The 23,911-nt window shown below is 46.9% G+C and overlaps 1 protein-coding gene and 2 long non-coding RNA genes across 7 annotated transcripts in view; 2 read left to right on the plus strand and 1 right to left on the minus strand.

The window, feature by feature from the left end:
• Positions 1-23,911, plus strand: part of lnx1 (ligand of numb-protein X 1) — a 38,611-nt gene that overhangs the window by 13,617 nt on the left and 1,083 nt on the right. The window contains exons 1-8 of one of the 3 annotated variants that reach the window (XM_052074072.1): positions 2,915-3,158; positions 14,113-14,366; positions 16,498-16,629; positions 19,031-19,239; positions 19,370-19,774; positions 21,248-21,382; positions 21,463-21,640; positions 22,809-23,055. In XM_052074072.1, the coding sequence (XP_051930032.1) occupies positions 3,067-3,158; positions 14,113-14,366; positions 16,498-16,629; positions 19,031-19,239; positions 19,370-19,774; positions 21,248-21,382; positions 21,463-21,640; positions 22,809-23,055 (1,652 nt within the window). In that variant the 5' untranslated portion in view covers positions 2,915-3,066. Of the gene's footprint in view, positions 1-2,914; positions 3,159-14,112; positions 14,367-16,497; positions 16,630-19,030; positions 19,240-19,369; positions 19,775-21,247; positions 21,383-21,462; positions 21,641-22,808; positions 23,056-23,911 lie in introns of those variants that run through there. The other 2 variants (XM_052074069.1, XM_052074070.1) reach the window with 2 other exon arrangements.
• Positions 6,001-18,450, minus strand: LOC127606069 (uncharacterized). Of its 3 annotated transcripts, none has more exons than XR_007963727.1 (3): positions 18,347-18,450; positions 13,308-14,379; positions 6,001-7,736 (listed from the first exon to the last, which is right to left on the minus strand). It is a non-coding gene; the product is annotated as an uncharacterized LOC127606069 (long non-coding RNA). The 3 variants fall into 3 exon arrangements; XR_007963725.1 differs by lacking the exons at positions 13,308-14,379; positions 18,347-18,450 and adding exons at positions 8,651-9,759; positions 10,060-10,180 and having other exon boundaries at positions 6,057-7,736; XR_007963726.1 differs by lacking the exons at positions 13,308-14,379; positions 18,347-18,450 and adding exons at positions 8,651-9,775; positions 10,060-10,107 and having other exon boundaries at positions 6,057-7,736.
• LOC127606072 (uncharacterized) lies at positions 16,650-18,528 on the plus strand. Its single transcript, XR_007963730.1, has 2 exons — positions 16,650-17,644; positions 17,991-18,528. It is a non-coding gene; the product is annotated as an uncharacterized LOC127606072 (long non-coding RNA).

The raw sequence follows: 23,911 nt of genomic DNA on the forward strand, positions 1-23,911 counted from the left end.
CTCACCGTGATTATTATTATGATTATGTATATACAATAGCTTCAATCCCCATCTTTTTAGTCAAAGTGAGAGTAATAGAGCAACACGGCAGGGTGATTATTACTGTGAAGTTATAATCGTTTGCCATGGGTGGGAAATTAACAAGGAAATTTGAGACGTGAGTGTGTCGGAGCGTTAATGTAGAAAGCTATTAAACGACTCCTCAAGGGGCCACGCCACTTTCCACGCGCAAACTGCGTCCCATCGCAATTTCCATTTCCCCGCATACCCTACGGACAATTCAAATAGGACAGGAAAATGTAATGTACGCCACAGCGACACATTCAGCCTGTAACCAAAGCACTTCCATGCGGCCTCGTTGATTTACGACCTGCTGAAAGAAAAAAAAATCTGCGCTGACAAAATCAATTGTTTTAAATGTACCAATTATAATGACTATTATTGGACAATTTTAGCACCGGAAACGTAGCTTGATCTTTCACTGGCTTTTTTTTTAACCTCTAAAAGCATCATAATTCTTGTTTGTTGGCTTTAATTTAGCCACTTGATTTTAACAAGTGTGCATCAAACAGATATTTACTGTCTGTCTGTTCTTTTTCGCCATTCATTCTCCAAGGTTGGCCACTGTCGGTTCATTAAATTAAAAGTAACAACGCTGTGGGTCATACTGGGCGAACGTCTAGTTTAAGTAAGGCTTGACTAAAGAACTCCAACCGCTGGACATTGGCATCAACCGAGCGTTCAAAGTAAAGTTGCGAACGGCATGGGAACAATGGATGATCGATGGCAAACACAACTTTACAAAGAGTGAGAGGCAGCGCTGGGCGAGTTACGCCACAAAACGCAACAACGAGAGGGAACGCGGCGTTTTTGATGCATTACGGTACTTGCACAATTGTTCAATTCTTTCTACACGCACACGCGCTGCCACCATGTTTCGCTCTGTTCTTTACTTTCAAATGTGGGAAAGTTTCACACGAGAGAAATGTTGACTTTGCTGTTGCTACTCCTTCTTTCCGCTCGGCAATGCGTAGCAACTCACACTAGCATGTGATGCGTTCAATGACAACTGGGATGTGCAGTCCTCTGCTTCTGATACAGAGGATGAGGATGGATTTCTGGGTGATGATTGATCGAAAAACGTGAGAACATTGTACGATGGCTAAATAAAATACACCCGAACTCAGTTCTGCTTTTGTTGCCTTTTTAAAAACGTGTTTTTAGCTTGTATCTGTATGTCTTGGCATGCTACCGTATGCTTCAAGCTAACGTGTTAGCGTGCGAGCATGCATGCCGTATGTTTAAGCTGGCGTATGTTTTACCACTGTAAAACTGCGCCCATTGGTACAGTGCGGTCTGTCTATGTGTAAAATACAGAAATGTCACCCATTAATGAGACTGCGCCCAACCGTACGGTGCGTCGAATAGTCGTGAAAATACGGTACATACCTGTCCTGTACCATAATGACTATAGCATGTTCAAGTGGCGTGTATCCAACCAGGAAGCAATAGATATGACTAGTTAGCTATCACATAGTCCTTTTGGATTGTACGGCGATGCTTCAGCTAATGTCTAGGCTTGTTGTTTGCTTAGATGGGAATGTCGCCACTACCAATATGGCCACCACATAGGTATGCCTGTTAGCTAGATCTGTACTGGATGGCCATTTCTCCATATAAAGAAGACAGAGTACTTGTGAACTCGCCGAGTGCGGTCTTTTTAAGAACGTACGCAAGAATGGTCTTCCAAACATGAGTCTCTTTGTAAAATAGAACGGCTGTGTACTTCTCAACTTCCCCCTGACTCTGATATTTTTCCGTGAAAACAGCACGAAATTTATCTTTTCCCCCCCCAGCCGAGTCATCCAAAGTACTCAACCGATGCATTCGTGTTTTAAGCTAAGACAAGAACAGCAGACGGGTATTCCGTGCCTTCTTGCTTGATTCGTACTTTCAATTGGAACAGCACTTGGACTGACATGACATCACATCACAAGGACTAAACAGACAAGAACGCAAATTGACAAACGGCTTCTATCCCGGGACAACAATCGATTTTTTTCTCCCAAGTCAAGGGACCACTGCACTGTGAACAACAGCTCCCGTCCCCGCTTGGCACATTGATTCCCTGTAGTGTTTTGCTCCTGTAGACTCTTTCGCACATCAACTCTATACAGTAGGCAGGTTCATTCCAGCCGTCACACCAATCTGCTGCACAGCGAGTGGCCCATCGATGAAGAGGATCGAGGGGCAGGGGGGGGGGGCGGGGAGTGATTCCCTCATCCTCATCCTCCCGCTCGCTCTCCTCTCCTTGGGAGGCCAATGCGGAGGACGTACACATGTGTGCGTCACACGCCGCGCGAGTGTATGTGTGTGAGGGAAGAACCGACGGCCGCAGCCGAGCAGGTAGCCCCCGCCCCTCTCCCCTCCTTCCTCAATTTGGTCCGTTCCATCTCACCACCACCGCCACCCTCCCTAGCGCTCATTGGTTTCTGCTGCAGTATAAGTCACAGCCTGCGCTCTTGTCTCTAACGCACACACGCACACACGCGCACGGACGGAGACAAACACACACGAGCACAAATCCTCTTACAACTGGCCGCTGCCCAGAGCAGATTAAAGGGGGGGCCGGGGGGGGCTGCACATCTCCGATTGTAGTCCAAATGTGCCACCTTCCTCCTCCTCCTTCTTCTTCTTTCTACACTTTGTCCTCTTCCTGCTCTACAACAGCGGGACCTTCTTCTTCTTCTTTTCCATCATCTCCTTATTTGTCTTCTTCCGACGTCCTCCGGCCCGCCTGAGGCACAGGAGCAACCTGTCCAGCTTTGCGGGACGGAAAGGATTCATTCTGGCAAGATAAGAGAAGAGGGGTGGCGGCGGGGAGTTAGTGTGGGTGGTGGCGGGGGTCTGGTGTAAAGTAGTGGAGGTGGAAGAGGAAGACGAGGAGGGGGGGCAGGAGGGTGTTTGCGCGGGAGTGCTGGGGACGAGGAGGAGAAGACGAAGAGGGAGCCAGAAGAGCGCGGCGAGGAGCCAGCAGAGCAGAGCAGGGAAGGGAAGGAGGCGACCATGAAGGCTCTGTTGCTGCTGGTTCTGCCCTGGCTCAGCCCGGCCAACTACACTGACAATTTGGGCAACCTGCACATCCTCTATTCCGAGCTGTGAGTACAACGCCCCCCCCCACCCCCCATGCCCTCAAACCATAACATCAACAACACCCCCACCACCACCACCCCATGACCTACCCATCCTTCCCATTCCACTCCATAATTGTGTAGAAACAATGTATTGACCCTCAAACCTGCTCCCATCCATACGGTCGGACGACTCGAAGCGGGACACATCCCGTAGACGCGCTCGAGTCTGCAGGTAGAGCATCGCGCTCTCCGGGACTGTTTGGATGCTGCAGCTTTTGGCGTTGACCAACAGTGAAATTGCCACTGAGCCACCCTGGATGATGCGCTTTTCACAAACGGCGCAGCTTAGCTTAGAAATGTATCTGGAGTGACGAATCCGGGTAACTAAATTCACCTTCGGGTTACTCGGCTACTTTGTGTCATAGTTCAGATCACAATTTTTTTTTTTTTTTGGGCGACATTTGAAAGCAAAGCTCTCACAGCACGGTGAAAGAGTCGGGTTTGGATCTTTGTTCCCTGTGCTTGCTTGGGATTCTCCTGGTACTTCAGTTCAGCTCAAACATTCCCCAAAGAGGCGCATTAGCTTCATAAAAGGACTTGAAACCGTTCAGAGGTGTGAATGTGAGTATTAATCGTCATTTGTGAAACATGAATAATGGTTGGCAACAAGGTGTACTTAGACTCTTCCCCCATATTCACGCGGAATAGGCTCTGTAGATACTGATCACACGTGACCCTAATGAGAACACACGCAATACAAAATGGATGAATGATATATTTGTAAACGAGAGCGCGCTAACGCAGTTGTACTCTGATCAGTTGCCAAACATGTGCTCCAGACGTCCAAATTGTTTTGCCAAATGGAAGCAAATGAAAGTAATTTTTATTTATTTTATTTTTTGCCTTTGAACTCGAGAGTCAATCACTGAAGCTGTTGTCAATGCATCGGAAAAAGAAAGCAGCTTAGCGTGACAGTTGTAAAGTGTCCTTGAGTGTTGTGAAAGGCGCTTGCAAATGTAATGTATTATTAGTTGTCAGCCAGTCAATAGATCTGTTTGAATGTTCATTGGAGCGTCTCTGTGTAGTGTTTTTGTTTTTTTTTTTGTTTTTTTCAGGTACTCTGGCTTTTTCACCCATTCCAAAAACATGCATGTTAGGTTGATCAAACACTCTAAATCCTCCATAGATAGCAATGTGAGTGAAAATGCTTGCATCGTTTGCGATTGAAAAGTCCGGCAGTGCACCTCGTCTGTGGATGGCTCGTTTCAGAAGAAGTCTACTTTCCACTCAGACTACCGTTAGATGAGATGAGAAAAGAGAGTATAAGGTCACTTCCCCTGCTTTTTACCCTCCATCTGCCCGTACATACGCCCGCTTGACTTCTAATAGCGCCCGCTTACTGTATGTGGGTCAGTTGGAGCGTGGCGAGCTTCGGGGCAAAAAGTCATCGTGTGTGGGGGGGGGGGGGGAGCGTCTGCCTCTCACGATCGTTCGATTATGATGTGATGGACAAACGTGGACGTCGTGTTTTTCCGGCTGGCTGGAGACGGTGGTCACGCTCCATTTTTCTTCGTCTTCCAAGCTGACAGGAGTAGGTTCGCTCCGTTCGCCTACTCGTCTTTTATTGTTGTTTTTATTCTCGAGGGTGTGTGTTTTGTACTGCGTTTACCTGATGTGAATGCAGTGTGCAATGCTGTGGAATATAGAGAGGTGGATATTAGAGCCGCAGGGGGTGGGGGATGATCGGGGGGGGCGCAGGGTTAGATGGAGGTAGTGAAATTTCTGCAATGGACAAATCCTTTCTTCAGAAAGAATTGTTTTTATTCCAACAGCGAGGCAAAAAAATTCAAAGGCAGCTGCAGCCGGATCCCACTCGGCTCTCCGCCAAAGAGCGATCCAGTTTTGGTTCACAGGAAACAATCGATTTCTCTATTCTGTATAACATTGTCTTCAAGGAATGAATAGGAGGAAAGGCAATATGTGGCAAAACAATCACTCTCAATGTAATGTGAGGCATAACAATCACAAATGCAGCAGCAAAAAAACATCACTCAAAGCAACGCGTGGCATAATCATAAATTCCCCCTACTAAAACAATCACACTTAAAACTAGGTGTGGCATAACAATCACACACTTGCGCAGTAAAAGTATGATTCTCACAGCTACATCTGGAATAAAAATCACATGCTCATGTATGTGGCATGACAAGCGTATACCTGTGTATGTAGCATAAGAATTCCTTGCTTTTTTTTATGTGGCAAAACAATCACACTGGTGTACGTGGCATAGCAATCACACGCCCATCCTCTTCAAGCAATCACTCCCAAAGCTGTGTGCCATAACAATGACGCACATGCATAGGCCAAATAATCACTCTTAATGTTAGAATGCGTTGTATAACAATCACACACCTGTGTAGTAAAAAAAAAAAGTAATTCCAAAAGTTGTGTGTATCATAAAACGACCCACTTCATAACAATCATATACATTGCAGTAATCGAGCCGGGAAGTGACAAAGGTATGAATTACTGTTTCAAAGTGTTCATGTGAGAGGAGAGGTTTTATTTTGGCCAGCTGTTTAAGGTGAAAGAAGCTGGATTTAACAATGGCACCAATTTGCCGATCGAATTTGAAATCACTGTCCAGTTTAAGGCCCAAGTTTGAGACCGTTGATTTCAGATCAGGAGACAGGGGGCCCAAGTCTACAGGATGGAATGTACAAGGGCCACTGGGACCAAACAAAATCACCTCTGTCTTCTTTTCGTTAAATTTCAAGAAATTTTGTGCCATCCAGGTTTTGATTTCTTCCAGACAGTATAGGAGTGGCCTTAATGAGAAGGCGTCTTTCTTGCTCAGTGGGACATAGCTCTGGCAGTCATCTGCATAGCCGTGGAAGGGAATACCATGTTTCCTTAAGATGGAACCCAATGGGAGCAAAGGCTCAACTTCTTAAACACTACCATGAGCTCGGGAATGCTCAACCGTTCAGCCCGCATCTGCAGGGTGTTTGATCACGCTTCAGCATGAACGCACCCTAACGGGATTAGCAACCCCAAAGGCACGCGCTAGCTGGATCCCAACTGTACGCGTCACTGGTTTTACAGCAGAGGTTCCGAGTCATCGGGTCATCGAACCTCATGACTCAATCTCTCAACTAATTAGACTTTTCGTCCGGGCCCCTGTCTCATTCTATTTGGACATAATGGAGGGCTAAATGGTTCTGAAGTCCAATAAAAGAAAAAAAACATATTGAAGCACACCTCAAAAAGGGAATATATTGGTCTTTGTGGTATTTGGGTGGCAGTCTTAGTTGGAATATGTTGGTCTATAACAGGGGTGTCTCATTTTTTGTCGCAGGCCATTTCAGACTTCTGGCTTCCCTCGGAGGGCCGGTGCAAAATCTTGTAATGTTATTTATTACCTATGACGATTTGACATTTCGGTACAGATTTCAGCAAGAATCATGATTGTCGACACACATGATTTGCTCCCGCGGGCCACATAAAATGAAGTGGGGGGGCCGGACCTGGCCCCCGGGCCTTGACTTTGACACCGGTGATCTAAAACAACCTTGTAAACGTGTGTCTCCGTTGAACAAAAACCACATCGCCTCGAAGGTTAGAACAAATAGCGATCAAAGTTGAATGTTAAATGCTAACTGTTGAGGGTGCAGAAAATAGATGCAAGTTGGGGAGATGAATTCCAACCCTCATAAATAAACCAGAGGATCCAGTTAATGTGCATTAGACGCTTGCTTGATGACGTACAACGCACGTCTGTGCGCAGCGAGTGTGGTGCATCTGAATCATGCATGCTGCGTTTCATTTATTCATGCGGCTAAGTGAGTTTCGGGTTGGGACCGTTTCTCCTGCCAAATAAGCGGGAACAATTTTTACTATATACTCTTTTTACCGCACTGGATCACAAACCCTCTGTGTCGCAGTGCCGCAGGAAGATCATGAACATTCAAGAGAAGATGAAATTACTGAGTAGACTTTGGGGGAAAATGGAGTGAGGAAGCCATTGTGTCGAGAACGCTTCATTTCGGGTTCTCGCAACATCAAAACGGGCTATGGAGCTGCGGACTTTAGACATGACAGTCTTCCGTCTCCTATGTTTGAACGTCTGATCCCCGCTGTATAGCGTTGTTTGAAGAGATCGTTTTTCTGCGCGACGCATCTGGGAAAGGAGAGCGGCCACAGTCATCAATGAGCTCTTCTCTCGATGTATTTCCTCCGCAATGCACCACGCTTTAATATCCGCTCCTAAATCATTCAAGTGAGTTCCGTCGCCCAGATGGCTTAAGAAGGCTAAATCTGTTGACCCCCCGCCCGCAAATGTTGGCTCTTTGCGGCCGGTCAGAGCATTTTCTCATCGCTTCTTTTTGGCTCGTCGGCAGCAAGAGTGTAAGTGACAGCGGCGGCGTTAATCCCTCACGCGAGTGCCGTGAGCGCCAGGGCTTCGGGGTCAGGGTTGGCCGGGAGCTGGCCGCCTGTCAGCACGTGGAAGGGCGGGGTAACCGGGACGCTGCCTGCGGGGGGGGGAGGGGGGCACATGAGGTAGAGATGGAGGCCAAAGCATTCTCTGCGATGGGTCTTTCTCTGTTGAGAGGATTACAACAGTTCAAGTCGGGGAAATTAGCCACGGTTTAGGTGCATGTACTGGACAAAAGGGGCATGACAATGGGCTACAGCGGACGATCTCGGTGTGTGAAACGAGAGTTTCGCTGCTCTCTCGTAACAAAGTGACAAGTGTGTGCACATGCAATTGTATTTTTTTAAGTTTTACTTCTGTGACAGTCAGTTACATTTTTCCTCTCATATATATATATATATATATATGTATATATATATATATATATATATATATATATATATATATATATATATTCATTCATCTTCCGAGCCGCTTGATCCTCACTAGGGTCGCGGGGGGTGCTGGAGCCTATCCCAGCTGTCTTCGGGCAATAGGCGGGGGACACCCTGAATCGGTTGCCAGCCAATCGCAGGGCACACAGAAACAAACAACCATCCACGCTCACACTCACACCTAGGGACAATTTAGAGTGTTCAATCACCCTGCCACGCATGTTTTTGGAATGTGGGAGGAAACCGGAGCACCCGGAGAAAACCCACGCAGGCCCGGGGAGAACATGCAAACTCCAAACAGGGAGGCCGGAGCTGGAATCGAACCCGGTACCTCTGCACTGTGAAGCCGACGTGCTAACCACTGGACTACCGGCCCGCCTATATATATATATATATATATATAATTATAATATAATTATAATACAGCTTTACTTATATCGAGCTTTCGCAACCGCTACAGCCGGAACAAAGCGCTGTACAGAAAATTTAAAACATTACTTCCAAGAAATCCGAATTGATATATAAGGTGCATCGGATTATAAGGCGCACTGTTGGCTTTTGAGCAAATTGAATGCTTTTAGGTGCCCCTTATACTTTGTAAAATACGGTGTCTATATAAATAATCATATACACACACACACACTCACTGATGCTCTACTGAGATCTACCAGAGACCAGTCCAGGGTGTGGTGTGGCAATAGCAGCAATAGAGGGAACTTCATCTACTTGGCTGGCTGTAAGGAGACACCTTCTCAGTATAAAGACATCCTTCCAGTGCAATCAGGAGGTCGGCTCCACTTATGATTGGACGTATTGATTGGGCCGGAAATCCATGACTCAGTCGAGCCAGCACACCGAACCTGCTGAGCGGGCTGCAATGGAAAACAGACAGACGGCTGACTTTCACCACCTGTTGTTTTTTGACGGACTGTGTGTGTATGTTTCAGTTAAGTCATGTTTCTTAACTCCGTTAACAAACCTCCATATCACCAACACGCGACAAGGGAACAATCCGCAGATTCCACAGGGCCTTCGCTGAATGTCGCCTGTCTAATGTCACACGGAACTTCACCCCGAATGCCTGCTGCCGCTCATGCAGCAGATGGGATGAACGTGCGCATCGGGCGGATCCAATCAACGCGGCGTCCTCTGATTAACACCTCTCTAATTCGCCATTAACAGGATTTTCTGCCGTTATGTGCCTCAGCTCACTCCTGTCGGCCGTTCCGACGCAACTTCACGCATCTGGCTGTGGAGATTGCGTGATGAAGGCCCAACTCATAAACGAATCTAACTCAGGCTGATTTTGAATGGCCGAGTCAAGTCTTGTTTTGTGGGAAGTTGAGGTTCAATGTGCATTCTCCAATTGTCTCCTCTATAAACAAACACAGTGCAGCTCAGCCTCTGGCTAGCTCATGCCACGGCTAGTGGGAGCATGCTTTTTGTCTGTAGCAACCTGACATGCCACAAGATGGCACCAAAGCCCAAGTTAATAGGAAATTAGTCATTGGTGTCAAGGTAGAATGTTGAAACGATGCATCAAGACTGAAGGGGAGGAGCTAAGTTTAGCCAGTGTTGTTAGCGCAAGTCCCAGAGACTTTACGTCACAGGTGGATGTTTTTTATTTTTCACGATAGTAGTAAGATGTTAGTTTCAAATTACTTTTAAGTGTTTCTGCGTATGTTTGCGCAGTAAAGCGTTCTCAAACACCCAAAATCAAGAGAGAAATCACCTATCTATCTATCTATCTATCTATCTATCTATCTATCTATCTATCTATCTATCTATCTATCTATCTATCTATCTATCTATCTATCTATCTATCTATCTATCTATCTATCTATCTATCTATCTATCTATCTATCTATCTATCTATCTATCTATCTATCTATCTATCTATCTATCTATCTATCTATCTATCTATCTATCTATCTATCTATCTATCTATCTATCTATCTATCTATCTATCTATCTATCTATCTATCTATCTATCTATCTATCTATCTTGCTAGCTAGCTAGCTATTTTGTTAGCTATCTATCTTGCTAGCTAGCTACCTTGCTAGCTAGCTATCTTGTTAGCTAGCTAACTTGCTTGCTATCTATCTTGCTTGCTATCTATTCAGTAGCGTTGCTTACTTGAAAGCGGATGTAAATATAATCTAAGAAATGTGTAAATTCAAAGACTGCACCAGTCTTCTATCTGCATTCTAGTTGCTGTCGGCAGCTTCTCCCATGCATAATATTTCACTTTTTTTTTTTCTTCTCACATTCTTTGGTGAGAAATAGCCATGGGCATCCTCCTGGCAGGCAGATACACCGCATATGTGTTTTTTTCTTTTATTTCTTTTATTCCCCCCACCACTCAGCTTTTTACGTGTCAGGTGTCTCTGATGTATATTCCGAGCGCTTAAGAAAATTTGCTGCCGGACTTCTAAATTGGCAATGACATCCCCTGATTTTTATTATTTTTTTTCCGATCAATACATCTGAGACATAGGAGCCGGCGGACTGCTCTCTGAGGATTTGTTGATGGGCGGCAAACATAAGATGCCATTTTTGGAGGCCATGTTATACAATACAATACATGCTGATTTATATAGCGCTTTCACAACAGCGGCAGCTGTTATGTGAAAACACAATGTGAAGTGAATATACGAGAGAAACAACAGAGGCGACGATGGCGTGTCTTTTCACGCTCGCAGTTAAAAACAGCCACGCTGCTTTCCCTTGTGCGACTGTCTTTGCGCGCTCTTTGTTTCAGAGCTGCTAATTGCCTCAGCCAAGGCGGTATTATAGCACATTTGGATGCAAATATGGATAATCGGGATGGGGGAAGATGACGTGCATAGGCTGGGCTTACAAGATACATTTCAAGCAAGACAATTGTGATATTTCTCCCATGTTGCGCGATTGAGTCCAACATAAATTCGTTTTTTACTCCGAGCACTTGTGGACTGACATTTTACTCATTTTTTCAGTGCTACTTCTATTCTGAGGGAAAGTGACGCCATTTTTATGTTTACATTTTAATTCTGTCATGATTACTTTTGCCGCGATAGACATTTTCTCCACTTTTGTTTTGTTTCCGCAATTATTTTTTCCCCCTACCAGCTTGACATTAGCTGCTAAAAATTAACATACTTTACATTTTCTGCATCCTTGACAAGCGACAGGAGAGGCCCTTCCAAGGATGCCTACAGTGTGTGAGAATGCCTCTCCTTTGACCCGCAGTCATCTCGTCGGCAGCTGTGGTGTTTGACGGAGGGGGGGCTCATTTTCAACGCGGTGTCGGTCGTCAGCGAGAGTATGTGGGTTAGGAAGGATAATCCATACCCGCCCCAAAGAGGATTGGAGAGTCTCACAGGCTTTGATGACTCCTGAGCCGGGTGTTTATTTCCCAGCGCGTCAACATGGCTGTTTTGTGTCGCATCCGGGCACGCCCTACAGCATTGTGGGTAATTGTGACTGCGCTTGGAGACGAGAGGTGAAGGGGAGAGGGGTGTCGGGTATCTTTTGCGCCTTATCGCGTCCCACATCGGAGGAATGACGCGAGAACGAAGCCCGGGCGAGGATACGGCGGCGCTAACGAGCATCCACTGATTTGCCTGCGGTGGAGCCACCGTGTTTGTCGTGCGTATGTTGATTTTTAGAGCCGGGTACATTCATGTACTTTGTACCCCGACAACCTTTGCCGGCATCCGCCTTTGTAGCAGGAGACACTGTTCAGTCAGTCGGGCGTTTCTCGTGACAGGCCGTGGCCCTAAAATGAAAAATCCGAACGGTAGACATGAAGTGAATGCTTGAAAGACTTTCCTTTACAAGACAACGCTATTAATAAACACACTTTCACATCAGACTCGCCCTTTCTCTGCTGCGAAACCGATTTTCTAAATATAGGGTCTTTGATCAATCAAAATGGCGCAGTATTGCAGCAAAATGTAAGGGAAGAAGCTGTTTTTAATCGTGTATCAGTAATACTAATTGCTTGTGGGGCGGCCCGGTAGTCCAGTGGTTAGCACGTCGGCTTCACAGTGCAGAGGTACCGGGTTCGATTCCAGCTTCGGCCTCCCTGTGTGGAGTTTGCATGTTCTCCCCGGGCCTGCGTGGGTTTTCTCCGGGTGCTCCGGTTTCCTCCCACATTCCAAAAACATGCGTGGCAGGGTGATTGAACACTCTAAATTGTCCCTAGGTGTGAATGTGAGTGCGAGTGGTTGTTCGTCTATGTGTGCCCTGTGATTGGCTGGCAACAGATTCAGGGTGTCCCCCGCCTACTGCCCAAAGACAGCTGGGATAGGCTCCAGCACCCCCCGCGACCCTAGTGAGGATCAAGCGGCTCGGAAGATGACTAATTACTTGTGTTCGATGTTTGCCTTTAAGGGGCGTGGCTTAGTCAGCAAAATCAGGAGCTTGAGTCAAGTTGGCCCAACAGCAGCTCTTTGATGGCGGTCTTATCTTCCTTATCTTCGTCGTGTGCATTGAGGACTGTGGCTCTCCTTGCCCACACGCGAGGGCATTACAGTACCTCAAGAGTTCCCAATTGTTGTTTTTTTTCTTGTTTTTTTTTTGTGCGTGTATCGGGGGCTCGTTCGTGTTACTACAAATAAGTGTAAGGCTCATTTCTGGTCGGTTGGCAGGCAATCCACATACCTAACTTTAAAAAAAAAAAGCAGTTTTCTATCACATCCCCTACAAAGAGGCCATACGACGAAAAAAAAAATGACAATGACTGCACTCTTGGCTATGTTCGCGTCCATGTGATTTTCACTGACCCACAATTTATGCTCAAACGGCGCGATGTCAACGAGCCGACTAAGGAAGGGCCGAGCAACAAAACGCTTCCATTTCAAGCGCGCAGTAAACGTCATGGAGCGAGCGTGTGTATTAATTAAGCTATCACATAAACGAGGGAGTGGATAGTGAATGCTTTAGCAATCGTATTACGCTGCCCGCCATAAACAGCTGCTTGATGGGATTTCATGCGGACTCTTTTGATTTCAGTGAGCTCTCGATGGTTTTATCTCGACTAGATTACTAAAACGTATTTTTCCATCCAAAAAATAAAAATAAATTGCTATTGACCAATGTTGTACATTTAAGATCCATAGGTCAGATTTTTTTAAGCAATATGCATCTCACTGTAAATAGCTTCCATTCAGACCAAGAATTTAGTGCCCCCCCCACCACCACTTACCTGCACACCCCCTGCTCTGAAGCGGATTGACATATTGCTCCATTCAACCACTTTAGCAGGTTAACTTCCATGTTCCCGCAGCGACATGCTTGATGGTATTCAATTTACTCACCGAACGAGCAGGAATAACTCTCACAGGCTGGCCCCCCGCTCGTGTTACGTAAGAGTGCGGCGGCTCGATGGGATCGATGGCGACTCGCGGAGCGGAGCGGGGGGGGGGGGGGGCCTTTGTGTAAAGCTCCCTCCGACCCGCTGCGATCTGTAACTGAAAGTAAAAGATGTCAGCGATATGTAGAGAGGCAAAGGAATGTTATTTTCCCCGTGAAATATGGACACGGTCAGGTCAGCCAATTCTCTGCAGGCCTTCGAATTATCCTTTTTTTTTAACCCTCTGGTTGGGCCCAGAGAACGGATTTTTCTTCTCTGAGCATGGGTTTGATCTAGCTCATTACGGCCCACTTAATGTCCATGCTGATGGCTCCGCAGAGACGACTGGAGGAAAGTGAGGCAGACCTAATTTCTGTCTCTGATGAAGCGCAAATGGACGAGAAAAAAAAAAAAGATTCCACCGGGATTGCTTTACCTGGATCTGGAAAGTCCGTCTGCATCATGTCTATCTGTGCTTGTCAATGTTGATTACTATGGATGGGCCGGAAGACATTTTTTGTCGAATCCAGCTTTGATTTTTCTAAAATACCCAAAAATAAGTCTTCTCCCATGCGTTTTTTTGACCGTGAACTTTTCAGTCTCTCTCATGAATGTATTGACCTTTACCCCAAACTACTTGGTGCCAAAAACTGCTTCAACACATTATTCATAACAAAAGATTCATGAAAATATCACTCACGTGTTATTTGCCCGAAATGCTTGTCGTTGTCTGACACACTCTCCCCCCCCCCCCACTCTTGTCGATGAAGGTGTAAAGGCGCCTCTCACTATGGCCTCTCGGCGGACAGGAAGCGGCGCTCTCAGGAAGGCGAGTGCACGGACAGCACGTCGGAGCTCACCATCGCCACGTTGCCCGGCGACGGCCCCGCGTCCGCCGCCGTGGCCCTGCTGTCAGACGAGGCGGGTTTAGTCAACCCGGCTTTTGATGCCAGCATGGAGGAGCACAGCCAGTCGGGCAGCACCACCAGCCTGGCAGCCCGTTGCAGCAGCAAGAAGAGTGAGTGTGAGTTGCTCATCTTGGTACCAAAACAAAAAAAAAATTTGTTTCACTGAGCGGCATGAAATTTGGTGGGTGCGTCATTCATGGCTAGGCGCACAAAAAGTCTCGATAGGACACAGGACGCCTTCTATTTTGATTTGGTTAACATTGGTCTTGGTCTTGCCACTGAATTTAACTTTGAAAATTCACAGTTGAAGCTAGTTTTACTTTGAAGCGTGAATTTTGAGTAGACGCACAAAAAAAATATATAATTTTGGTTCAAAAAAGCAATTTTTGCAGTTTCAAAAGCCTTCATCAAATTGCCTGAAAATTTTGCTCAGTCACCCCCTCCCCAAGCCCCTCCTTTGTAATTTTGGGGAAAATTCAGCTCACAGTTTCACTGAGCAAAGTGAAATTTGGTAGGTCATGTCAATCACGAGTGGGTCCACAAAGAAATCTCGTGAACCCAGCCTCCAAAATAAGTCTTTTTTTGATTTGAAGCAGCCATTTTAGCAGCATAAAAGCCCTCATAAATTGTTTGAAAAATTTTCTCAGTCACACATTTTTGGAAAAATTCAGCCCACAAAACCAATTTATTTGACTCGCAAAAGTAGACCCACAAAACAGTCCAGTTTCTGAAAAGACAGAAAGTCTGTCAAGTTCGCGGTTGCTAAGGCCCATTTGAATTTACTTTGTGCTATTCTGAGACCAATTTCCTAGACCCCCCCCCCCCCCCCCGGCCCCCCCACAGAATTTTTGGGGGGGAAACCAGTTTCCCTTAGCAACATGTAATTTGGTTGGCATGTCTGTCTCAAGTAAAAACACAAAAAAAATCTCATGAGACGATGCTCAAAATATCACGTGAAGTCTTATTTTATTTTGAAGCCGCCATTTTGGATGACATTGTTTTGTCCAACGACCGCGTTATGCAGCAAAAGCGAATCTGAAAGAGATGAAGATGGAGTTTAAATATAGCCGGTGCTAGCATGCGTCGAAAGTGACATCTCCCACCTGAACGCAATCAAAATTCCCCGCCCATAACTTCAGTCATCGGGGACCCCAAATGACGTCGTGAAGCACTTTCCACCGCGGGCCGCCGCCGTCGTGTGCGTCACCAACGCTGAGCAAGCTGTCACGGCCAGAAGCGACCGCGGCTTTTAAAGAATAATGTGGCTGTCAGGAGCCATCGCGTCTCAGCTCCGTCGAGGGCGGCGAGGGGAACGGTGACGGTGGTGTCGAGGGCACGGTGGGGCACGGCGACGCTATTTTCAGTCTTTTCAAAGTTTCAAATTTGGAAGGGTTTTTTTTTCCCCCGCCCTCATACTTAAATGCGACTACGGGAAGAAATCATACCCGAATAAAATTGCATGATGCATCTCATAGAAGTTCGACTCAACCCAATGCCTCCGCCAAGACTAAATTTCAGATACTCGATTATTTTATTTTATTTTGTTAATTATGTATTTTCCGCGGGCGGCCCGGTAGTCCAGTGGTTAGCACGTCGGCTTCACAGTGCAGAGGTACCGGGTTCAATTCCAGCTCCGGCCTCCCTGTGTGGAGTTTGCATGTTCTCCCCGGGCCTGCGTGGGTTTTCTCCGGGTGCTCCGGTTTCCTCCCACATTCGAAAAAACATGTGTGGCAGGCTGATTGAACACTCTACATTGTCCCTAGGTGTGAGTGTGAGTGCGAATGGTTGTTCGTCTCTGTGTGCCCTGTGATTGGCTGGCAACCGATTCAGGGTGTCCCCCGCCTACTGCCCGAAGACAGCTGAGATAGGCTCCAGCACCCGCCGCGACCCTAGTGAGGATCAAGCGGCTCGGAAGATGAATGAATGAATGTATTTTCCGCAGTCGGCATTTATTATTTCACTTGCCCTTGGAACTTTTCGACCACCATTGCTGTATCATTAAACAGCGCCATGTGTCAAATATTTGGAGCAGCACTACCAATCGGTGGAACTGATTTCAAAGGGCAGAAACGAGTCATCTGTTCTGTGTTACCGCGGAAGGAATCATTGGTTGATAAGTGGTGACCAAAGGTTGAACCAATCAGGTGCAAACCTCCAGCAGCCTCTTCTCAGACATGTCCAGACATGTTGACTCCTCGTGTCTATAAAATCCCATTCGCATCCTCACTCCTCAACTGCCTTTTCCAGTGCGGAGCCGCTCTTTCCGGAGGCTCAACCGGGCGTTCAGCGTCCTGCGGAGGACCAAGAGTGGCACCGCCGTCAATCATGAAACCTCGGAGGAGCGGGATAACGCCAGGAATTCCAGCGTGCCACAAGGAGGTACGGTTCAACAAGTAGGACCTTTTTGGAATCCTTCTATGTCAAAAGTGGAATACAATGGAATGCAATTCCTTCAGCCTTGCTGGATTTTACCGCCATTTTCCGATGATGTGTGTGGCTACTTACAGGCAAAGTCTGTCATTTTTACGATTTAAACATTTTTTTCCCTTTTACATCAATTCTTGCCATTAGTGTGAGCAACGAATATTTGAACAAAAAGGGTGGAGCAGCACATGTCGACACACAATACAACCATGCTCGCAGGCATATCTTATTTTTCCTCTGCGAAACACGACTAATATTATCGCAGCCGCTGGCTCCTTGAGTGCTGACTCTTGTTTCAGTCTGCAAAACTCGGGGGGGCCCCCCCCCCAAAAAATTTTTTTTTAAAGGGATTTAATGCTTGTTTTATTTTAATCTAGTCAAAAACGTTTTCTTTTTAATTCTCAAGTATATAAAATAAATGCAACAACAAATAATGAAACCCATTTTAGCCCAAATTGTTTGATTAAAGTCAACAGGATGCTATTAATTTTTTTACGCAGTTGAGGTAAGAAATTCCAACACATTCCTCACCATTAGGAAGTTCCATCACAATTGGCCAGCAAAGAGCCCAGAGGGTTAAACTGCCTCATCTGCACTTTACGATTCCCCGAAGAGTGTGTGCATGTGTATTTGTGACGCTCCCCCAGCTGAAACAAGGACGGTGACACGGCTCCGAGCCCAAGCAGATGTTCCTTTTTAATAATTCAGCTGCACATTGCATAAGAGTTGCATCGCGGGAGGCGAATAATAACGTGCTGGAGAGTGTACGCCCGAGGCGCTTTCGGACAGGATGTAGCGGACGTCACGGGCCAAGAGTCTTCCTTCATTCGCTCGATCAACTACTTTGATGGAACGTCCTTGGGGGGAGTTGAGCATGTGCGACCCGATGCAGCCGTTTGTCGTCCCTGATCATTTACATCAAGGGGACATTGTTATAATTCACTTTATAATGTTTGTCGACAGAGATAAGGTGAGAAGCTCGGTCATCCGGGAGGGGCTCAGAGTCGAGCCGCTTCTCCTCCACATCGAGAGGAGCCAGATGAGGTGGCTTGGGCATCTGATTCGGATGCCTCCTGAGCGCCTCCCTGGTGAGGTGTTCCGGGCATGTCCCACCGGGAGGAGACCCCGAGGAAGACCCAGGACACGCTGGAGAGACTATGTCACCCAGCTGGCCTGGGAACGCCTCGGGATCCCCCGGGGAGAGCTGGAAGAAGTAGTTAGGGAGAGGGAAGTCTGGGCTTCCCTGCTAAAGCTGTTGCCCCCGGCCCCGGTAGAAGATGGATGGATGGATGGATGGACAAAGTAACATGATGGAGAAGTGATACGCACATCTGCCTCACAATCCTGAGGTTCTGGGTTAGACTCCGGACAGTTTAGTGATGAAGTGCTGCCTACACAAGTGAAAATAGACTTTTTTTTCGGGGGAGGGGGGGGCCTTGCTTTTTTTGTTTTAAATTGTGTGTGTGTGGTGGGTGGTGGGGGGGACTTTAATATGCACACCCCGGCGGCACTTTGCGTCATATTTGAGGGACAGATGACAAACGAGCAGGGAATGAATATGGTTGGGCAGAGACGCAAATGAAAGATGCCCATTGGAAGCGGATACAAGCAGAAACACAAGAGTGATAACGGCGCAGTATGAGGAGAGGCGAGCGGAGTCGGGAGAACTTACCTCATCATGGCGAACGGACTGCACGCTCGCCACCTTGAAGCAATACGCAGACCAAATATTGACTCTGGAAATTGAGAGAGTGCAACGGGAGGGGGGGGGGGGGGGGGGGAGGGACGACACGCCGCTTAGGAAAGTGCAAAATCCTTTTTTTTTTTTTTAATTTTTGGTCTTTTTGTTTTTTTGTCTTTGTAGGGAATGGCACCATCAACAGTAGTAGTTTGCGTTTGGAGCAAAATTCAAAATGGACAATGCATCCTAGCAAAAGGCCTCCAAATGACATCACGCGTCGTGAAATGAAGGACGTCTTTTGTTTCTTTGCAGTCCGGGGCTTGAAAAAAAAAAACGCTTTGTTTCACAACAACAACGCTGGCGTGCAACAGCAGCGGAGATTTGTAGCGGAGCTTGTTCCCATGCACGTTGCGTACAGATGGATGTGACTAATTGCACAAACATCAAGTGAGGACAATCAGCCAAGCGCCTTTTGCTTTTTCTTGGCGCATACCAGTGTGTTTGAGTAAAACCTGAGGGAGTCGAGGCAGCTGCGCCGCCATCTTCCCAAACTTCTCGTTACTTCCTCTCCTGTTTAACTTGGCTTTCAAAACGCGTGTGTGTGTTTTTTTTTTTAATTTTATTGCACTGTACAGCTGGACTCAAACGTTTCTTCTTCTTCTCCTGGTACGTCAGTGTTGGCTCTGCCACAGCTCCACCACTTGATCCCCGACGGAGAAGTGACCAGTATTAAAATCACGCGGGCGGAGCCGTCGGAGCCGCTCGCCATCAGCATCGTCGGCGGCAACGAGACTCCGCTGGTGCGCATCCTGATCCAGGATATCTACAGGGAGGGGGTCATCGCCCGAGATGGACGCCTACTCCCCGGGGACATGATCCTCAAGGTATCACCGGGTCACCGCTTGACTGGATATTGACGAATTGAAAATGGCGATGCTAACGATCGAAAATAAAATTCATCGATCTTACTTTTTGATTCCACGCCGTCAAATCCGTTTTTCGCCAACCCGCCAGGTGAACGGCATCGACATCAGCAACGTGTCGCACTGCTACGCCGTGGCCACCCTCAAGCAGCCGTGCCAGCTCCTGCGTCTCACCATCCTCCGAGAGCAACGCCACCGCTACCATCACCCGCACATGGGCGCCGGCGCCGGGGGCCACCCGTCGCACGGCCCGCCCCATCACCACCCGTTCCGGGACGACAGCGTCCACGTGGTGCTGAGCAAAAGCGCGCCCGACGAGCAGCTCGGCATCAAGCTGGTGCGGCGGCCCGAGGAGCCCGGCCTGTACATCTTTGACCTGCTGGAGGGCGGCCTGGCGGCTCGGGACGGACAGCTGTGGGTCGGGGACCGCGTGCTCGCTATCAACGGGCACGATCTGCGTTACGGAGCCCCGGAACATGCTGCACTGCTCATACAGGTTGGTGAAGTGTAGACAAAATGATGTTCAGGGGGCCCGATTTGCCTTGCATTGCTTCTAATGGGGCCTGGGGGCAGAGGAGAACGCTGTTTATGTGCCTCGCTGCTGTTTTGGCTAGCAAAGGCGATTCTAATCAAGGTCAAATGTCTGCGTGCGAAAAATAGCATCAATGAAGTGAGTCATTCTGCTTACTATCCATTCTTTATTTTTATTTTCATGATGGAAAAATTGTGTATATTTGTCTCACCAGGAATGGACTCGCGCTATTTGAGGATATTTGAGGACCATATCAGTGTTCCTATGGCTCTCTTTCCAAACTGTATTAAAGGCAATTGTAGTGATTTGCAGTAATTGCTTGGCTGTCGACATTTGATTGCGCCGATTCCCTGACCAAACCATGCCAGTCGTCGGTTGGTGCGTTTGTTGGCTAATGGCGTTTAATTGCTGTTAAGTCGTCCAGGGTCTGTGGGCCTGAAGTTCTGACTGACTGGCTCCACCCGACCAGGCACTTTCTGACAGAGATTTACAGCCAGCCATCCTGAAATTAAATTAGGCCAATTAAGGCAATAATGGGCCCAGGACTGACTTATTAAGGAGTTGAGCTCTGTGCAGCAGAGACCGGGGCGACTCTCAGAGGAGGCGAGGTGACAGAAACAGTCGGTTCGTCGTCAGGCAAAAGTGTGAATAAATGCATGTGAATGGGACGTCACCGGATGGCAAATGCAAGTTATTTTTTAAAAAGTAGCTCCTGTAAAAGCTCTCCTACTAAAATCCAAGCCAATTAAAGAAATGCCAGAACACGTACACAGTCGCTTATGCTCCTTCGGGGAGTGACTTCAATAAGAAATGAGTCTCAATTATATTCGCCGCAAGCTATTTTAGGCTGAGAGAAAAAACGGAGGATGAAAGTAATGGAGTTTGTCATCATAGCCTTTTGGAAGTTGTTATGAATCCTTTTTTGGGGCATTATTTTTTTTTTTAACTCCACAAGCTATTTACTGGTGTTTTAGTGGAGTCTCTTAGGCTATGCAAACGTTAGCCTGCTAGCTAATGTTTGTTAGGTGACAGATGGAATCAATAGGATGACACGTACCACCACTAACTTTTTCTCGTGACTCTAAAGTAAAAACTTTTGAACGCTTTATTATACTTGTCCAAAATATATTGTTTTTTTTTGTTGTTGTTTCCAGTTACCATGTTAGCTAATGGTAGCCAGCTAGCTGAGCTCCATGCTATTTGAAGCTTTGTCACTCAGATTTGGCATTGACTCATAAAGCTGACACAAAAAAAGCAATGAAACATTTTATATGTATTTAAACACCAAAATGTTCCACCAAGACATATACTGTAATTTGTTGAAATGACCTCTGCTATCTTACAACATCATCGACACGCTAACGGAGAGTAGAGCGGATGAAATGATCAACCAAACCTTATTTGTCATATTGAACAAAGCTCGTCTTATTTTGCCAGGCAAGCGAGGAAGGCGTCCACTTCGTCGTGTCCCGTCAGATCTGCTTGCCTGCGCCCGACATCCTCCAAGAAGCTCCATGGGGCATGGATGGCCCCCCGCCATATTCCCCGGTGGACATTGAGCAAACACTGCTGGTCAGCTCACACACACACAAAAAAAAAAACACGCTGACATCGAATGTGCCTCGGAAATTAATTGATTGCGAATCCCGTAGGACTCGTGCCAGAAGCCCGCCTGCTATGAGAAAACGGTTACGCTGACCAAGGAGCCGTACGACTCGCTGGGCATGGCCGTAGCCGGCGGCATGTCCAGCCGCGGTTGGGACCTGCCCATCTACGTCACAAACGTGGACCCTGACGGAGTTGTTGGCCAGGAGGGTTCCATACGCAAAGGTAACATTGGGATACACACTTTTTATTTTAAAAAAAAAATAGCTGTGTCAAACGCAGACCAAACAAATGTTCTGTACCTTGAATGTGTGATGAATTAAATACATTTGCATTCCATGTTGTGCACTACCAGGCACAGTTTTACCGCACCGAGCGGCGCTGATGAATTTGTGCCATATGCTGATTGACGAACACGCGTTTAATTATGAAAGTTAATCATGCGGCGGTTGTGGTTCAGCGCTCCGCAAATTGTCTCCAACACAGAGAAAATATTAACATTAGCGTAGCACCGGGAAGGAGGGAACTGGTCTGCTGGATCATTTTATGTCATGGCAATACTCGTGAGGGAGATTTTGCTGACTCGTGTGTCCTTAATGCATATTAGGCATGCCATTGAACCTCCATGCATGAATCTCTCTTTATGGGATTCTGAAGGCTGAATGGGTCACATTGCTATGTTGCGCACAATTGTTGCTCTTTCACCCTCCTTTTGGCCAATAAAGATGATTCTGATTATGATTATGATAAGCCTTTTGCTACAATTGATAAGAAAATTGGACCGATATGATTTGATATATTAACAGAAGAAAAGCACAATCAAGAGAAACCAATGTGCGCATTTAAATGAGGTCAAATCAGAATTGAGTCGTATGTGGAGTTCCCCAGAGATCAATTCTCTGCCCATTATTCTTCTTTTGCATAATATGCAAAGTCATATTATATTCTGAACGATAACTGGAAGGTATCAGAGATCTTCAAACGTGTACTTTTTGCTGATAATACCGCTCTGCTTTGTTCTGGGAAGAATTTAACTGAACACAATACAAGGGAAATTAAACGCTTTGAAGAAATGGATTAATCCCAATAATCATTTTTGATATCTCATTCTTAACTCCATACATCTAACCATTGCTTTGCAAATGTATGATTAAGCTAAGCAGAAAAGTACTTTGCAGTTCTTTTCTAAATGAAATGGGTCAATTAGGCTCACAACTTAACAGGAGGCTGAATAAATATTCATGATATTTGCATATGCTCACACAGCAACGTGTCATTCAGGTGGCGGCTCAAAAGCACCCTTTGTTCTTTGCAAAAGCGAAGGTGGCGCTCGCCCGGGGCGCCTTTGGAGCTTGTTGAATATTTCATGGAGCTCACCCTTCCCCTCGTCTAGGCGACATCTTACTCAACGTGAACGGCGTGGATCTGACGGGAGTGACGCGGAGCGAGGCCGTGGCGAACCTGAAGAACACCTCGTCGCCTGTGGTGCTCAAAGTCCTGGAGATGCGGCCCCCCGACGAGGGTCTGCCGGAGGGCGAGCTGCCTCCATGCCTGGCGTCCTCGCCCGACAGTACCACCAAGAGCCCGCTGCCCAACAATGACTACTCCCCGCTGTGGGTGTCATGGCTGCAGCTGCCCAGGTTTGTCATTGGAGAAATTCTTTCAAAGAGGAAGAGAAAAAAAACCCACCTAAAAGTTATTCTACATAGAGGATAAATGGCATGACAAGCTGTCCACTGTAGTAACCGCTGTCCCTGAAAGTGTTAAAGGGTAAAACACAACAGCATAGATGCTAATTAGCATCAAGCTATTAAGACTCTCATTCAGTAGTTGTCAGGTGGTTTTAAATCCACTTTTAGTCTGACAGTAAACGTCAACTAAGAGTCGAGCATAATTTTGTCATCACAAAAGTTCATGAGAGGTTAACAGAAATGATTATCGATATTGCGCTAATTATTAACAGTCAGAGGGCGGCCCGGTAGCCCAGTGCTTAGCACGTCGGCTTCACAGTGCAGAGGTACCGGGTTCGATTCCAGCTCCGCCCTCCCTGTGTGGAGTTTGCATGTTCTCCCCGGGCCTGCGTGGGTTTTCTCCGGGTGCTCCGGTTTCCTCCCACATTCCAAAAACATGCGTGGCAGGCTGGTTGAACACTCTAAATTGTCCCTAGGTGTGAGTGTGAGTGCGAATGGTTGTTCGTTTCTGTGTGCCCTGCGATTGGCTGGCAACCGATTCAGGGTGTCCCCCGCCTACTGCCCGAAGACAGCTGGGATAGGCTCCAGCACCCCCCGCGACCCTAGTGAGGATCAAGCGGCTCAGAAGATGAATGAACGAATATTAACAGTCAAAGTCCTGCTAGTTAAATCCATACGGGATGTTGCAAAATGAAGTGGTACTAAAACTCTTAAGTTGGTCTCGCCCCGCAAAAGAACCGCAAGGTAGATGTCAGAAAAAAATAATAAATTTGAGTGGCAGCCAATTTAGCATTCTGACCGACAA

Source organism: Hippocampus zosterae, chromosome 8, assembly GCF_025434085.1.
Source record: "Hippocampus zosterae strain Florida chromosome 8, ASM2543408v3, whole genome shotgun sequence".
Taxonomy (NCBI): Eukaryota; Metazoa; Chordata; class Actinopteri; order Syngnathiformes; family Syngnathidae; genus Hippocampus; species Hippocampus zosterae.